Genomic DNA, 16,008 nt, shown 5'->3' with positions numbered 1-16,008 from the left:
CATCACCACCCGCCATTTGCATACCATCTCAATGATTCCAGAAGTAGGCTCCCAGAGAATCTTGCTTAGACATCCCTTCTTCTCAGGGACCTCTTCACAATTATTGGGTGCCGTTAATGTGTTCTTTAGATAAATAGTGATGAGGTGGGGAAATAGGGAATGATGAGGAATGGGGATGTTGGGGAGAATTTTGGAAACAAACGAGACACATTGGAGCAGTTGGTGTAGAGACTTTGGGATTTCTATGTTCACCACATGTTCTCATCACTCACCATTGCATGATTCAACCACCCTGGAACGATCTCCTCTAGGCCCTTGGGGTAAATAAGTTCTCGGTCGTACAGAAAGAGTGCCCAAAACACCACACAGACGTACTAGAAAACAAAACAGCAACAGAGATTCATTAGGTTTGTTAAGGATACATGAAAAAATAAAAATAAGTACTACATTTAAAGATATATGTACACTAAGGAGCTCTGGTGATGCTGTGGGGTAAGCTAACCATATGCTGCTGGATGGTTCAAACCCAACAGCGAGTCCATGGAAGAAAGGTGAGGCTGTCGGATCCCATAACAATTTACAAAGCATAGAAAGCCTACAAAGGGTTGCCATAAGTTGGAACCAACTCTGTGGTGGTGGGATGTATGCACTAAAAACAACAAGAACCATCGTCAAGAATTAAAAACCCACAGGCATCGAACTCATTCTGATTCCTACTCCCCACTCAAGGAAAGAGTAGAACTGCTTCCTAGGGTTTCCAAGGCTGTAAACCTTTATAAGAGCAGAAGCTTCCATGTTTCTTCCTGGAAGCAGCTGGTAGGTTTAAACTGATGTCCTTTGGTTAGCAGATCAACACTGCAATACCATATATATATATATATATAAAATGAAAAAAGTATTTTGTTGTAATAGAATTGTTATGTTCATTTATATATATAATGAAAAAGTATATATATAATGAAAAAAGTATATATATAATGAAAAAGTATATATATGCATAATGAAAAAAGTATATATATATATATAAAATGAAAAAAGTATTTTGTTTTAATAGAATTGTATGTTCATTCTTTCCAGGGATTTCTTGGCCCAAAACTTAAGAGATATTTACTGTAAACCCTTAAAAAGTTGAAACATGTAAGGTGAAAACCTGTTAGAGAAGGTAAACTCAAACATAGCCCAATCATCCTCAAGAGAGGAAAGTGGTAAGACTGCACCCTGTCAAAGGCAGAAGACTTGCTTGACCTAGAAAAACATGACCGTTCAGTCTAGTTCTGGCTCTCAGGTTTCATGGCTCATATGTGTTGTCATGTCAGGCAGAACAGATGTAGATACCCAAGATTCATAGGCTGCTGAGTCATTTCATTTTAACCAATGACTCTTAGGCTTTCACCAGGAAGTTGAGGAGGGTCCCACTGCATGCCTGGAGTCTTATGTTTGCCTCCCCCGGCTTCCATATAAGCATGGCCACAGGAAGTGAGATCTCTGGGAGAGAGAGGATGAGAAGTGACAGGCTCCCAGGATAATTCCCAAACTAGTTAGCCAACACTTGAATCGCTCCATTTCTTTGGATGGTTGTGTGTGTGTGTGTGTATATATATATATTTGGATGGTTTTATATATATCACACTCCATTGCTAAAGACTTAGCCTTCAGAAGGTTGATGGGTGAGAGAGAGTGTCCTGCAAAAGACAACTAGAATGCTAGCATTCACTGGTTTCCGTGACTTCACCAGTGGCGGGAGAGTTTCATCACACGTGTAAGTTTAAAGGCTCAGTACAGTGGGAAGCAGGACAATGACAGGTGGAAGATGGTAGTTGTTTCTATTGCTAGACCCACTAAGCAGATGGTGTGCCCAAGGTCAGTTTGTTTCCATTCTGGTAACAAATGAAAGCATGAACAAGTTACAGTGACGACCAATAAGCTTAGCGTCCTCCACATTCATTAAATCTGGAGTTAATATGTATGCATAATATATAAATATGAGATTATACGTGTGTAATGTCCATGTTTACATAGTCATACAAAATGGCATAGCATTGCACTACATCTCACAGAAACAATGTGTATGTATGGCAGCCAGTGGAACCTGGTACATGAAAGGGAAAATGAATCATCTCTCTGCCCAGGCAGGTTCCATTGTCCCCATCACTTGATGGAACCATGGTTTTCTCAGTTTCATTTTGAGGACAGTCCTGGAAGCTTCCCATTTGGAAAGAAGTCTTGTACCAAATTGTGACAAAGCCCCAAAAGCTAGCTTCCAATAGAGGTGGCCAGGGATTTGCCTGATCCTCTGAGCACTGGGCAACATCCAGCCATCTAAAGACAGATCCGTCACTTATATGTAGCTGCTCTGGGTAACAATAAAGGGTTCCTACACAACCTTGCTCCCCAGAAGTGACCTCCACATAGATATGTGTATTATATGACATCCCCGTCTCTTTAACTTACTGTGGATAAAGGGAAAGCGATGCAGGTGAAAAACAGGTTTCTGGAAAAAGTTATTAACTTAATATCCTTTTTCTTTGTAATTCCTTTCAGCGCATCATCCAGGCAGGCGATCCCGTTGAAAATGGCCTGTAAGACCTAAATTCATTACAACAAATGAGGACATTTTCATTTGCCTTAATTAATACATTCTTCACTGACGTAAAACTCCATCCCTCTGGGAGTAATGTTGATTTGCGGAGGAGGCGGTTGCTTGGCTGTTTTGGTGGAGAGCCAATTTAAGGGGCTGGATTTGCCGCTCAGTGGGCTCCGACCTTACTCACTCAAACGGATTGAAGAGCGCCGTTTAGGGAATAATACTACGTACAGTATTTAGCGTAATGGGCTCCAGCTAAAATGGAAACAAAATGAAGAGTCAGCTTTAAAAGAAGAATGTAATGAGATAGGCACCCTGACTGCACAGAGGTGGGAACAACTGAATTAGCAGCACAAATGAAGAGACACAGATACCATGAGAGACCCCAGCGTGGTCTCCCTCAGGGAGCAAAAAATCAACCGAAAGTGCCTAGATCTGAGCTAGAGTTCAGAGAGGAGGGAGTCCAGGTTAGGGAAGCTGTGTAGGGACCTTAGGCTCAGCTGACAGCCATCTCCATCACCTGAGAGAGGAACGGGTTCTTCTCGTTGAACAACAATGCCATCAGGCCGCGTGGAGAAAATCTGGTTCAAGGACTGATTCAAAACTAGAGGCACAGAGGAAATAAGGGGGCTCTGGCAAGTCACGAAGTACCCTGGGGTCTCGCTCCGAGGCCAGGAAAATGAGAAACAGAATCCTTTTCACAGCAGGCACGGCATGCCTCCCACCAGTGCTTCAGTGTGTGGCACTGTGCTCGCTTCAGTGTTTCTGTGATGTTGATGGCTCAAACACCAGCCGGGTCACCTGTAGAGGACAGACCTCAGTGGAGTCTCCCACGCTAAGACAGACTAGGAAGAGAGGCCTGGTAATCTAGTTCCAAGAAGTAGCCAATTAAAGCCCTGGGATCCACAACATTGTCTGCTACAGCACTAGAAGATGAGACCCTTAGGTTGGAAGACAGTCAAAATACACAGTGGCGACAACACTGGACCCAGGCATATCAACTCTCATGAAGACAGCGCAGGACCAGGCATTTTGTTATACTGTAAAGGGGTCACTGGGAGCCAGATTTGAATGGATGACAATTGGCAACAGCCGTAAGACATCGATGGCAAAAGGCTGGTTCTTGTTCTTTTGCACAAACCAGTGAATTCTGATTGAAGGCCTGGTGGGTATCACAGCACGGTTTGGGGTGATGCGTGTCATGCCTATTTGGAATTCATCGTCGTCCTTAAATTGAAATAGAAAAGGAGTTTGGACGGTGTTTAGGGTGTGAGTCAGGAACGTTCTAAAAGCTGGAGAACCAGGTAAAAGATCAAGTCTGTGGTGGGAAACAGCCCCCCTGAGGTCTGGGCGCTAAGAAAGCACTGACCAGCTTGACTTCTGGCTTCTTTCTGGGCTTGGGGAGAGGATGGGAGAGAAGGCAGAGGAAGAGCAGGTCAGCATTACTCCTAATGGGGCTCAGGGGCCAATAACACCCACATCACCTTCAAGCTTCTTAGAAATTTGACTTTCCACTCAACCCCCAAAGATGGAATCACAATTTCTGGGGGATGGTCTGATTTATAATGAGATCCCCAGTTGATCTGCAGGGTGAAGTTTGAGAACCTCTGGATTATATCTGAAGTTGTCACATTAAAGTTGCTATTCACATAAAACACCGTAGCAAAACTCTCTGCCATAGAGTCCATGTTGGCTCATAGTGACCCCCTGTGGGTTTCTGAGACTAGAAATCTCCATCTTTATCCCTCAGAGCTGCTGGTGGTTTCAAACCGCTGACCATGTAGGCCACAGCCCAATTCTTAACCACTACACCTGCAGGGCTAGCTGACTTTTATAGACCTTGTGTGATGTGTCAGGTACTCATTTAAGTTTTGATTTCATAATAACCTTTTGAGATAGGTCTTATTACAACTCTTCACCCATTTTAGAGATAAAGAAACCGAGGCACAGAGATTTAACAATTTGCTTAAAGTGTCTTAAAGCAAGCACTTAAATCAAAGCAAGTAAAATCCACACAGAAGCACACCAAGATGTGTGATCCAAAGATCATAAACAATAAAATGCAAAACCAGAGGAGGGAATTGTATTAGAGCTTAAATTCTGAATACCCAATTTTCAGAAGACTAAGAATGACAATATAAGCCCAAAGTCCATGTGCAGAGTCCCCATGTGGACACCACCGCTGTTGAATTCTCTGTGACCATTGACCAAGAATATGGATACACATCCTCAGACACACTGTGTTGGAAAATGGATTCGTTCTATCACACGGACCAGCCCAGGAGGAGGCAATCTCCCTGAAGGGGTCCTTGATGGAGATCCCTGTAATGGTGATTGTATAGTCATAAGTGGCACCCTGGCTGCATCAGGGAAGCTCCCGGACTATTATGGCAAACTCCTCTGTCTAACAGAACGCACATGTCCCAATCATGGCTCCTGATCCCACACCAAAAGTCCCACCAGCAACTATCATGTATTGACCTGCTGTCAACCGTGGTTTTGTGACATTTTTCTTTGGTCTCCATTGTCCTTTTTAAAGCTCTTTATCTTAGCAAACCTTTGTACCCCATTATGACCTCAAGCTGATGGTCTCCCTCATCAGGATGATATGTCTCTGTAGTTGTGTTGTCCTTATCACATTTAAGACTTAATAAGTATTCTTTTAAAAAATATGTTTGCCTAAAATCTTACGGGCTAAGGCAAGATTCAAAACCTGGCATCTGGTTCTTAATCTAATCTAATCTAATCTATCTATCTATATATGTATGTATATATAAAGGAAATATAATGTTAGCAGACTTCTAAGAGTACCTTAGAGAAAGCCTTGTGGAAAGTCAGAAAGAGAACAACTATCTCCAGGTGCAAGAATGAAAATGATTTAAAATATCCTGATGCCTATTTCCCAGCCTCCAGAAATTCACTGTGAAAAGTTGGAGAGCTGAGTCTACCCAGAGGCACCTCAGAAGAAATCCCTGGCAATCTACTTCTGAGCAACACTTTTCATTATGGTTGGTGCACTGGGCATTTCACCCTTAAGACTGAGGAAAGATTTACCTGGAGTCGTCACAGGCAGATGTTGAACAGACATATGTCTACCAGTCGTAGTTCTCACCTTAGACATAGATTCTGTTCCCACAGCTCTGATGATAGCAGGCCCTGCCTTGGTTAGGAAGAGCAGGCAAAGGACTGATCCCAGTGTGGAGGCCTGTACATGCTACCCATAAAGCAATGAATCACACGCTGAATGGCTGCCAGCTCTTCCCTCTTTGGGGCAAGGCTGCTCCACCCAGCATGTGAAGTCTGTGTGACCGCTTTTCTAAGGCCAGAGTTTCCTACATTCATAATGAGTCAAACTAGTCCTGACATTCTCTTGCTTTTCCCAGCCTAGAATATAGAAATTGGATTGGGAGAAAGAACCCATTACTCAGAGCCTCCATGGCTTCTCTGTCAGCAATAACAATCTGCTCCGCACTGCAATATTCTCCCTGTCCACCCTAAGCTCACGAGTTCCTTCACCAGCATGTGCCAAGAAGTACATAAGTCAACTGTGTGTGTTCGCCATGACTGTCTCCACAGATATGAACCCGTGCTAGTATGCCATCATCTGCACCAACAAGCACCATTTATTGGGCTCCTGCCTAGTTGTTCCTAAGCTCAGGATGGAGGCCCTAGGGTGGTGCCATAGAAATAAACAGAGAAGAGCTAAGGCATGAAGGAGGGAGTTCCTGGTAAGTCGTGACTCAGATGGAGCCAGGGAGCCGGGAAAGTGAGGAGCCGTCCGCTTCTTGGGGAGCATTAAGAACAGGTTTAGGTCAGCGCTCAAAATGAGGCAGCAGTCTGCCAAAGACAATGTACGCACCTAGGACACAGGAAGAGAAAGAACCACCTCCAAGGAGAAGATGGTAGTATTAAAATAAGATGGCCACACTGAGCTACTTTTGATGCTCTTAAAAAAAAACAACAACTGTCATTTACACCTAATCATGCAGTGGCGGTTCAGTAGAAGTCTTACATTCTACCCAGTAGAATTCTTACATTCTACCCAGGAGATCTGGGTTGGTTTCTGACTGGCATACCTCATGTACCACTTCTCTGTCAGGGTCCTGCTCCATCTATGCCCGCTGTTGTCATTGTGAGGTGCCAGTGGGTGGGTGGCCTTGAGGGCAGTGAATTGGGGTTTGGGTGTGCAGAGTACCTTGTGGAGCCCTTATAGCACTGTAGACTACGTGGTAGGCTGCGAAAGGCTGCTAACCAGAAGGTCAGCAGTTCAACTCCATCCTTGGTTCCTTGGGAAAAAAGACAAAGCCATCTGCTCCCATAAAGACATTCTGCCTCCCAGGACCCAGGGGGGATAGCTCTGCTCTGTCCTACAGCCTGGGGGAGTGGGAGTCCACCCCCTGGCAGGGAGGTCCATTGGGGTTTTGGAGTATTCCTCAATGCCTTCTGAAGTGGGGCTGTTCTAAGTGGTTAGCTGTCATTCATTTCTATTACTCATACTGTATGAGATGGGGTGAATTTACAGTTTTCATGTAAATCAGTATGATGTAAGGGCACTCTGGGAGTGTGATGAGCTACAAGTTGGGCTACTAACCACAAGGTCAGCGGTTCAAAACCACCAGCCACTCCTTGGAAGAAAGAAGAAACTTTCTACTCCTATAAAGGTTTATAGTCTCAGAAACCCACGAAGTCTATTCTACTACAGAGGATCAATATGAGTCAGATCAACTCGAGGCAATCAAAGTGCAATTTAAGAAACTGTAGCTAAAGGAGAGTTAATTTCTGCATCTTGCGGTCTTCCCCAAGTGTTGGTGTCATTGAAACCTAACCTCTGTAAATCATCAGGTTTGTTCATTTGCCTTTAAACCAGAACCCTATTGAAATTTTCCTAGGAATGAGCACGTCTAATCTTTTAAACATAATTCCAAAGGAGGAGATTTCACAAGTTCCTGGAGCCATTCACTAGAGTTCTTACTGGATCAATCAAAGTAAACCAGCTTAGCAAAACAGACCCCATTCAGCCAAAATTGAGCCCTGGTGATGCAGTGGTTACTTCACTGGGCTGTAATCTGCAAGGTTAACAGTTTGACTCCACTAGCCAGATCCTGGGGACAAAGACAGGGTTTTCTACTCCCATAAACAGTTCCAATCTTGTAAACACAAAGGCAGTTCTACCCTATCTTGTAGGGTTGCTATGAGTTACTATGAGCTTGATGGCACTGGGGATTTTTTGTTTTGTTTTTTTCCTTCTATATGATGCAGCACCTGCAGTAGGAGACTCTTCCAGGATAATATGGCAAATGAGAGCTAACTGCATGCATAAGCAGTGTTTGCGAGACAGGTAGGGGTAGGTAGAAGGAACTATTGTTAGCATATCTATATCCATATACAAAATAATAATATTTAGTAATCATTTATATGCATTTAGCTTGAGAAGATGATAGAGAAAAAAGAATGAGATAAAGAACACCGAGCAGAAGTGATATGAAGAACACAAGTTGGACTAATGAGCAGAAGAAAAAAGACCAAGAACATTGAGAAACAGGTCAGAAAATATTAAAAGAATACTTAGCCAATTCTGTTAACAACCGATTATAGTGTCTTAGTGAGTGGCTTCAGGGTGGAGTATCTGACCCTGAAGAACAAGCTGCCAACGGCGTGGGTCCAACCATATCCATGTCCTTCTGGGAACGAACTGCCTTCTCCACGTAGATTTGACTTTAATGACGGGACTGGAGTAATGCATTGGTGATCTGTTTGTTGATGTGACATGACTCAAAATGAAAAGAAATATCAGGAAGCATCTATCAGTAGGCAGAATGTGAAATGTACAAAGTATGATTCTAGGAAAGTTGGAGGATCTCCAAAATTAAATGAAATACTTAAAGGTAGATAACCTAAGCATGACTAAACTAAAATGGACTGGTATGGGCCGTGTTGAGTTGGATGATCATGTGTGAGACACTGAGGTCTGGGAAGAGAGTATTTGTGGACAAATTCTCTATGCCTGTGATTAAAGAAGCCTGGGAGGCCAGGATTCTGAGTGGAGGGAGGCCTTCACATTTGTGAGTTGGAGGTAAGTCCCAGTCACGTTTTCCCAATTAAAAATTGCTTCTGCAATATCCTCCCATTACAGTGCTACCTTAATGATACCTCTTACAAGCACATGGCTGATTACTTTCCAGTGGCAGCTTTATCTAGAGGAGTAGAGATAGGTTGCTATTGTTCTCCCTGCTCAGGGAACAGTTGACCGCTTCTACCTGTCTCCCAGCACTGGGGTTACTCCCCCAATGAGCTTAGGGATCTCTAGGGCAAAGATACTGATGCACACCTTCCAGACATGGTTGATGGAGAAAAGTGTGTATATAAGCAAATGTGGTGAAGAAAGGTGATGGTACCTGGCTGTCAAAAGATATAGCGTCTTGGGTCTTAAAGGCTTGAAACTAAACAAGAGGCCATCTAGCTCAGAAGCAACAAAACCCACATGGAAGAAGCACACCAGCCTGTGTGACCATGAGATGTCAAAGGGATCAGGTATCAGGCATTATCAGAACAAAAGGGGGAGTGCAGAGTGGGGATCCAAAACCCATCTCTAGGCAACTGGACACTCCTTACAGAAGGGTTGCAGGGAGGAGATGAAATATACAACTTTTCTCTAGTTCTTAAATGCCTCCTCCCCCACTATCATGATCCCAATTCTAGCTTACAAATCTGGCTAGATCAGAGGATGTATACATAGGAACTGGAAACACAGGGAATCCAGGATAAATGATCCCTTTAGGACCAGTGGTGAGAGTGGTGATACCGGGAGGGTGGAGGGAAGGTGAAGTAGAAAGGGGGAACCTATTACAAGGATCTACATATAACCTTCTCCATGGGGGATGGACAACAGAAAAGTAGGTGAAGGGAGACATAGGGCAGTGTAAGATATGACAAAATAATAATAATTTATAAATTATCAAGGGTTCATGAGGGAGGGGGGATTGGGGAGAGAGGGGGTAAATGAGGAGGTGATATCAAGGGCTCAATTAGAAAGCAAATGTTTTGAGAATGATGATGGCAACAAATGTCCGAATGTTCCTGACATAGTGGATGTATCTATGGATTGTGATAAGAGTTGTATGAGTCCCCAATAAAATGATTTTTTAAAAAAAGATACTGGCTATCTTGTTAAGGTCTGCAGTTAGGCAGACTGGCATGTCCTGACATTATATAAGCTGGTGAAGGAATACTCTGTCTCTCTCCCCCCACCCCTACTCTCTCTTTCCTGCTCTTTCTCAGACCTGGCTTCATGGAGGAGGCGAGCACCCCGCCAAATTTTATCCATCTTTTTATTTATTCTCTTCAATTACACAGTCATCCCTAGAGACCTATCAGGTTGTAGGCTGGCTCCCACACACGTGGTCTACTACACCAGGAATGACAGACTGACTAAGGATGATGCTGCAATTTGGGAGGGGGCTGGTGTCAAAGAGGACATTCCATGATCTATCCAGAAGGACAATTCTACCAGTGATAGGATAATGTGTCAATAAACCCGCAAAGTAAGCCAATTGATAGGACTACTGTTCAAATATACAAACCAAGAAGGAAGAAACCGAAGAATTTTATGAACTGCAGTTTGAAATTGATCAAACATGAAATTATGATCCATTCATTAAAAATGGTGATTGCTATGAGAAAGGTAGGGGAAAAAAGAAGAGTGATTAGAAGGTGGGGGAGACGACTTGTGGGATAAGAATTATGATGTTTTTCAAATGATAACAGTTTGTAACATTAATAACCTATAATAGAAAATATCTTTTGTAGCAAAATAAATGTGGATCTCACCTTATGAAAGACACAAGAATTAAATCAACTACATCTGTTGAAAGAAGTGATGGAAAAGCTCGATATTATGAGTCCGAATGAGGCTGGGGGCTGTAGAATAGACCATCAGTTGCTCATCTGCAAGTTCAAATTAAAACTGAACGAAATTAAAAGAAATCCACAAGAACCAAAATACAATCTTGAGTACATCACCTCCAAATACAGATGCCATCGCAAGAACAGATTTTATATTTTGAGCACCAATGACCAAAAACACCAGATGAGTTGTGAGATGACATCCAAATATAAAAATCATCCATTAAAAAGCAAAAATCATTTAAAAGAGAAGAAATAAAGAAAAGACCAAAACAGGTGTCAGAATAGACAAAGAATAGAGGAAATTAGGTGAAAGAGCCAAGTAGAATATTTCAAAGTTGGCTCAAGAAAACAAAGTATTACAATGAAATGTGCAAAGAGCTGAAGTTAGAAAACTAAAAGAGAAGAACATGTGTCAATCTAAAAACAAAACAAAAAAACCCAAAAAACAGAAGAAAACATTCAGGCCATGAGTTGCAATATTGAATGATCTAGGAAATGCCAAAGCAGCATAATATTGGATGATGCAGGAAACCTCGGAAAAGAATTTTAAAAAATGAAGAGAGTTAATGTTTCTGAAGGAATTGGTCAAGATTCAACCAGTTCTAGGATATGATCAGGAATGGATATTGTTGAAAGAAGTAGTCCAAGCTGCAGTGAAAGCATTAGCAAAAAAAAACAAGGCTCCAGAAATTGACAGAATGCCAAGTGAGATTTTTCATCAACTTTGGAAGCTCACTCTTCTATACAAAGAGAGTTGGAAGCCAGCTAGGTGGCCAATTAACCGAAAGCATTCCATATACTTACCCATTCCAAGGAAAGGGGATCCGGTGGCATGGAGACATTATCAAATGGTACCATTAAAAACAGGTGCATGTAAAATTTTGCTGCATGTAATTATAAAATTGTTGTAGCAGTTCACTGATAGGACTGCCAGAAATTCGAGTCAGATTCAGAAGAGGATGTGGAACGAGGGATGTCACTGGTGAGGCCAGATTGTTCTTAGCTGACAACAAAGAATACCAGAAAGATGTTTACCTCTATTTTATTTACTAAGCAAAGGCATTCAACTATGTGGTTCATAAACTAAGGAGGGTGTTGCAAAGAATGGAAATTTCAGAACATTTAAATGTTCTCATGCAGAATCTAGTCACTTTTTGGCCAACCTTTGAGCCATTGGGGTGAGTTCAGGTCCGCAAAGACAAAGCAATAGTTGTTTGAACCGAATCAAGGATACTACCTAGTTTAAAATCAGTAATGGTGTGTGTCAGGATTGCATCCTTTCATCTTAGCCACTCAGTCTGTATTATGAGCAAGTCCTCTGTGAAGGCAGACTAGCTGAAGAAGAACATGGCATCAAAATGGGAACAAGGATGTGAATTACTTATTGTTGGAAATTGAAGACTTCAGCCTTCAGAATGAATTCCAACCCAGGGTAAAGTAAATCCCAATTCTCACAACTAAACCAGGAGACAGCACCATGTTAAATGGAGATAAAATGGAAGTTAAGGATTTCAGTTTACTTGGATCTACAACTAATGTCCACAGAAGCAGCAATCAAGAAATCAGACGACACATAGCATTGGGTACATCTGCAGCGAAAGAGCTTTGTAACATGTTAAAAAGCAAAGATGTCCCTTTGACAACTAAAGTGTGCATGACTTGAGTCATGGTATTTTCAACTGCCATATTAGTATGAATATGGGCTCGACAGAGGATAGTGTACATATGTATTTACCTTTGTTGCAAATATATCCATGGATGTGGTGGAGCATACAGGGGTCAGTTATAAAAAATTAGACATAATAAAACACTTAGTCACTGGGCCAAAGTCCACAGAAATATAGTCTCAGGGGACACCAAGCCCAATTTGCACAACATCACAAAGATAATGTTCTCCTTCCTACTTTGGTGTGTAGTAACTCGGAACGGAAAAGCTTGTGAGTAGTCACATAATGGGCAACTATTGTTCTCGTCCTAGAGGAAAACAGAGTGTTGAAAATGAAAGACACATGGAAACCATTAGTCCAATGAACTACAGGATTTTACAAATACCATGACCCTGAGACCAGGAGAACTAGATAGTACCCATCTACCACTACCTACTGCTCTGAAAGGGATCCCAGTAGAAAATCTTGGCTAGAGAAAAATGTGGGGGAAAGTTCATAATCATAAGAGACAAGATTTACCAGTTTGATAGACTAGTCAACCCCCCAAGAATATTGCTCTTAGTCACCCTCCAGTCCTTGACCTGAACTTACCTCAATGGCTTAATATTTGGGCAAATAATGAATAGGTATTTAAAGTCAATAGTAACACTAGGGAAGTATGTACACCTTAGAATAATAAACCATTTGAAATCAGGGGGGCAGCATTTGCCCAGGACACATTTCAAAATGAAGAATTGGACAGGAAAGAGAGGAATAGAAACAGGGAACACAGCAAATGCCAAACAGATTTGCTCTGGAAGCGTCCACCCAATACACAATAAGAAGTTAGGAAAAACAAACAAGCAAACAAAAATCCTAAGAGGCAGTACTACCCTTTTACATCGGGTTTCTGTAAGGAGGAATCAAGTCAAAAGCACCTAACAAAAACTCTATGTACACATGGATTAGGCTAATAACCAGAAAGGTGGTGTTTAGAGGTTCAAATCCACCCAGAAGCACCTTGGAAGACAAACCTGAAGATCTATTTCCGAAAAACCAGTTATTGAAAACTTTATGAAGTGTAATTCCACTCTGAGACACACGGGGTTGTCATGATTTGGAATTGACTCAGTGACAACATTTTTTGTTGTTAATCTATTATATATATTATATGTTATTATAATTAAGATAATATTTATTTAAATTTACATTCAATCTAATATTATAAATTTTATTTAATATGTTATAAATATGTTATAAATATTTTATAAATATATATATATATATAAACTACCGAAATGTTGTCATGGTTGTTTAAAAATCAGAAACTTTTATTTTGGAGACTGGTGGTAACTATTCCCTTTTCATTAACCTTAATTGTTTCAACTGTCTGAGAGCTAAAATCTGAAGCCTTAAGGATTTTCAAAGAGCAAAGATGTTTAGAGGTATTACTGAAGGCTAGGTTTAAAAGTTCCACAAATGATTGTATTAACTTGCTGGAAAGTGAAGTTTCGCCTGTGATAGTTAGATGATTTTATGTCAACTAGACACACCTAGGGGTAGCTAGGGGTAGAACCCAACCTGTCCATTAAGCTTGATAACACTTCCTTGGGAGTATGGCCTTTTGTAGGTGAGCCTGGAACCTAGGTACCCACTTTTCTCTATTGAGACATCACCTTCTTGCCTATTGGAAGTCTGCCTGTCTCTATGGGCTGTCATTCCTGGGAACTATGGGCACCTTACCTTCTTTCCACTGACTGGGATCTACATGACTGGGCTGGGATGCTTTCTTGATAAGTACTTCCTTCTTAATATAAAGCTCTTTCTTATGCATAGATGAGTGTCATAGGATTTGTTTTTCCAGACACCCAGGCCTAACACAGGGTCCATGTATTGAATGGGTGCTGTAACATAAACGGATCGCCATGATTTTGGATTATAAGGTGTGCTCCACAAATATGTGTTGGAATCTTAACCCCTTTACCTATTGATATAGTCTGGTTTAGGAACAGGATTTGGGGTCTGTTCAGTAGATCAGACCTGAAGAGGGTATCTTCTCAACTGAATCACTTCTGAATTATGCCGATAAGAAACTGAACACAACTATGCCCAAACAGGAGGACAGATGCCAAGGGGAGATCATTGTCCAGTCAAGGAACCAAGGGATCAAAAGAATGCCTGGACTACTGACAAGAAAGGAATGAATGTACAAGAGGGCTTCAAAAAATTTGTAAGAAAATGCATTGAGAAGGTAATGGAATTTTCCCCACACTTTTTGCATGGCCAAGACCTGGATTTGGACGATGTATATTTACTTTTTGAAATCAGATTTTCATGTGGCACCCTATAGTTTCATCAAAAATCCCAATTATCATTCCCCAAATGGCCTATTTTTGTCTTCTACCTAATACACATCTGTATATATATTAACATATTATTTACATGTTCCCAAATATTTTCTTTTCAAAAGTTTTCCTCCTGTTTCTCTCCCAGTGATTCCCTCTTAATTCATCAGAATATGGTCAGAAGGGTTTGAAAAGCAAGGACTTGCGGCAGAAAATTGGTCTTTAAATAGTTAAACATACGTGTTTGCCAGTTAGTTGGATGATTTTTCCGTTAAGATGGAGTCTGAGCCTATTAAAAAAATTGAAGTGGGATCTGAACACGGCAAAATGTGTTTGCTTTTCTTAGATAAATCTGCTAGTCTGCGTGTGCTATAAAATGGCATTATTCCTCCACTCGGAACTGCACTTCCTACACAACAGACGCCTCTCTGCCTGCTCTTCCGAGACTTTCCCAAGTAGATAAAGTTAACCATTCCTCCTGCTTTTGCAGGCAAATTCGGGATGAAATCATCCATTTAGACCCCATTTGGGGGTTATCTGAAAAGGGTTCCAAGATTCTTTATTTTAAAAACCAATTGGCAATTAGCCAACACAAAATGTTCCTACAGCTAACTTTCTAATTGGGCTTCTCAGAGCAAACTGTTCAATGGAAGAGAAAAACAGAAGTCACAGGGAAAACAACAATGGAACTGTATATTTAATAAAGTCCAGGGTAGATGCATGTAGAAGCAGAGAGAGAGAGAGAGAGAGAGAGAGAGAGAGAGAGAGAGAGAGAGAGAGAGAGAGAGAGAGAGAGAGAAATCAGACTTGCCATAAAGTCAATTCCAACTCATGGGGACCTCACAAGAGAGAATAGAATCTTTCTAGGAGCAGAAAATCCCATTCTTCTCCTGGTGGTTCAAGCTGCTGACCTTGAGGTTATCAGCTCAGGCTGTAACCCAAGAGGCCACCAGGACTCCTGCTATGCAAGCACACAGAGAGACAAACAGACGAGTCCTAGTTTAAGCACATATATGGACTTACCAGGTTAATGAGTGTCAAGTACTTCCACTTTCCACCATGATGGAATATTTGGGCTGTCTCTGGAGTCATCTTTAATTGGGAAATGCAATAGTTGAGGAATATATACCAGTTCAGAACAAGGAAGTGGTATATGCAGACAGAAGCCCTTGCCATGGCTAGCTCTGAGCAGCGAGCTACAAAAGCTCCTGGTCACTTCCCTCTGTTCACTCTCCAAGGTCTCAGCTGTAGTCCTCCAAGCCAGCTAGTTGTAAAACCAACCCCTCAGGATCACACTGCCAGGAGTGGGAATTATAACACGGGCTGTATTGTGCTCCTTTCACAGGCTCCTTTTTATCTGATAAATTTAGGAGACAAGATTGCTGTTGGTTTATAATGACGGATGATCATCAGATTACTACACACTTAAATATGTAGGCTTTCACCATGGCAGGAGCCTGGCACGAGCTATACTTTGCACCATTGGACTAGGGTGGGGCATTATTACAAGATCTTGTTTAGCAATTAT

At 41.7% G+C, this 16,008-nt stretch overlaps 1 protein-coding gene across 1 annotated transcript in view; it reads right to left on the bottom strand.

Annotated features, from left to right (window-relative positions):
- Window positions 1-15,656, bottom strand: part of ADTRP (androgen dependent TFPI regulating protein) — a 102,207-nt gene extending 86,551 nt beyond the window's left edge. Inside the window, exons 1-3 of the mRNA XM_075543147.1 lie at window positions 15,504-15,656; window positions 2,452-2,586; window positions 273-374 (exon numbers count right to left, since the gene is read on the bottom strand). Coding sequence (XP_075399262.1) covers window positions 273-374; window positions 2,452-2,586; window positions 15,504-15,656 — 390 coding nt within the window. The remainder of the gene's footprint in view (window positions 1-272; window positions 375-2,451; window positions 2,587-15,503) is intronic.
- Between the last annotated feature and the right edge of the window lie 352 nt (window positions 15,657-16,008).

Source organism: Tenrec ecaudatus, chromosome 1 (genome assembly GCF_050624435.1).
Source record: "Tenrec ecaudatus isolate mTenEca1 chromosome 1, mTenEca1.hap1, whole genome shotgun sequence".
Classification (NCBI taxonomy): domain Eukaryota; kingdom Metazoa; phylum Chordata; class Mammalia; order Afrosoricida; family Tenrecidae; genus Tenrec; species Tenrec ecaudatus.
This window is presented reverse-complemented; position numbering and strand designations above follow the sequence as displayed.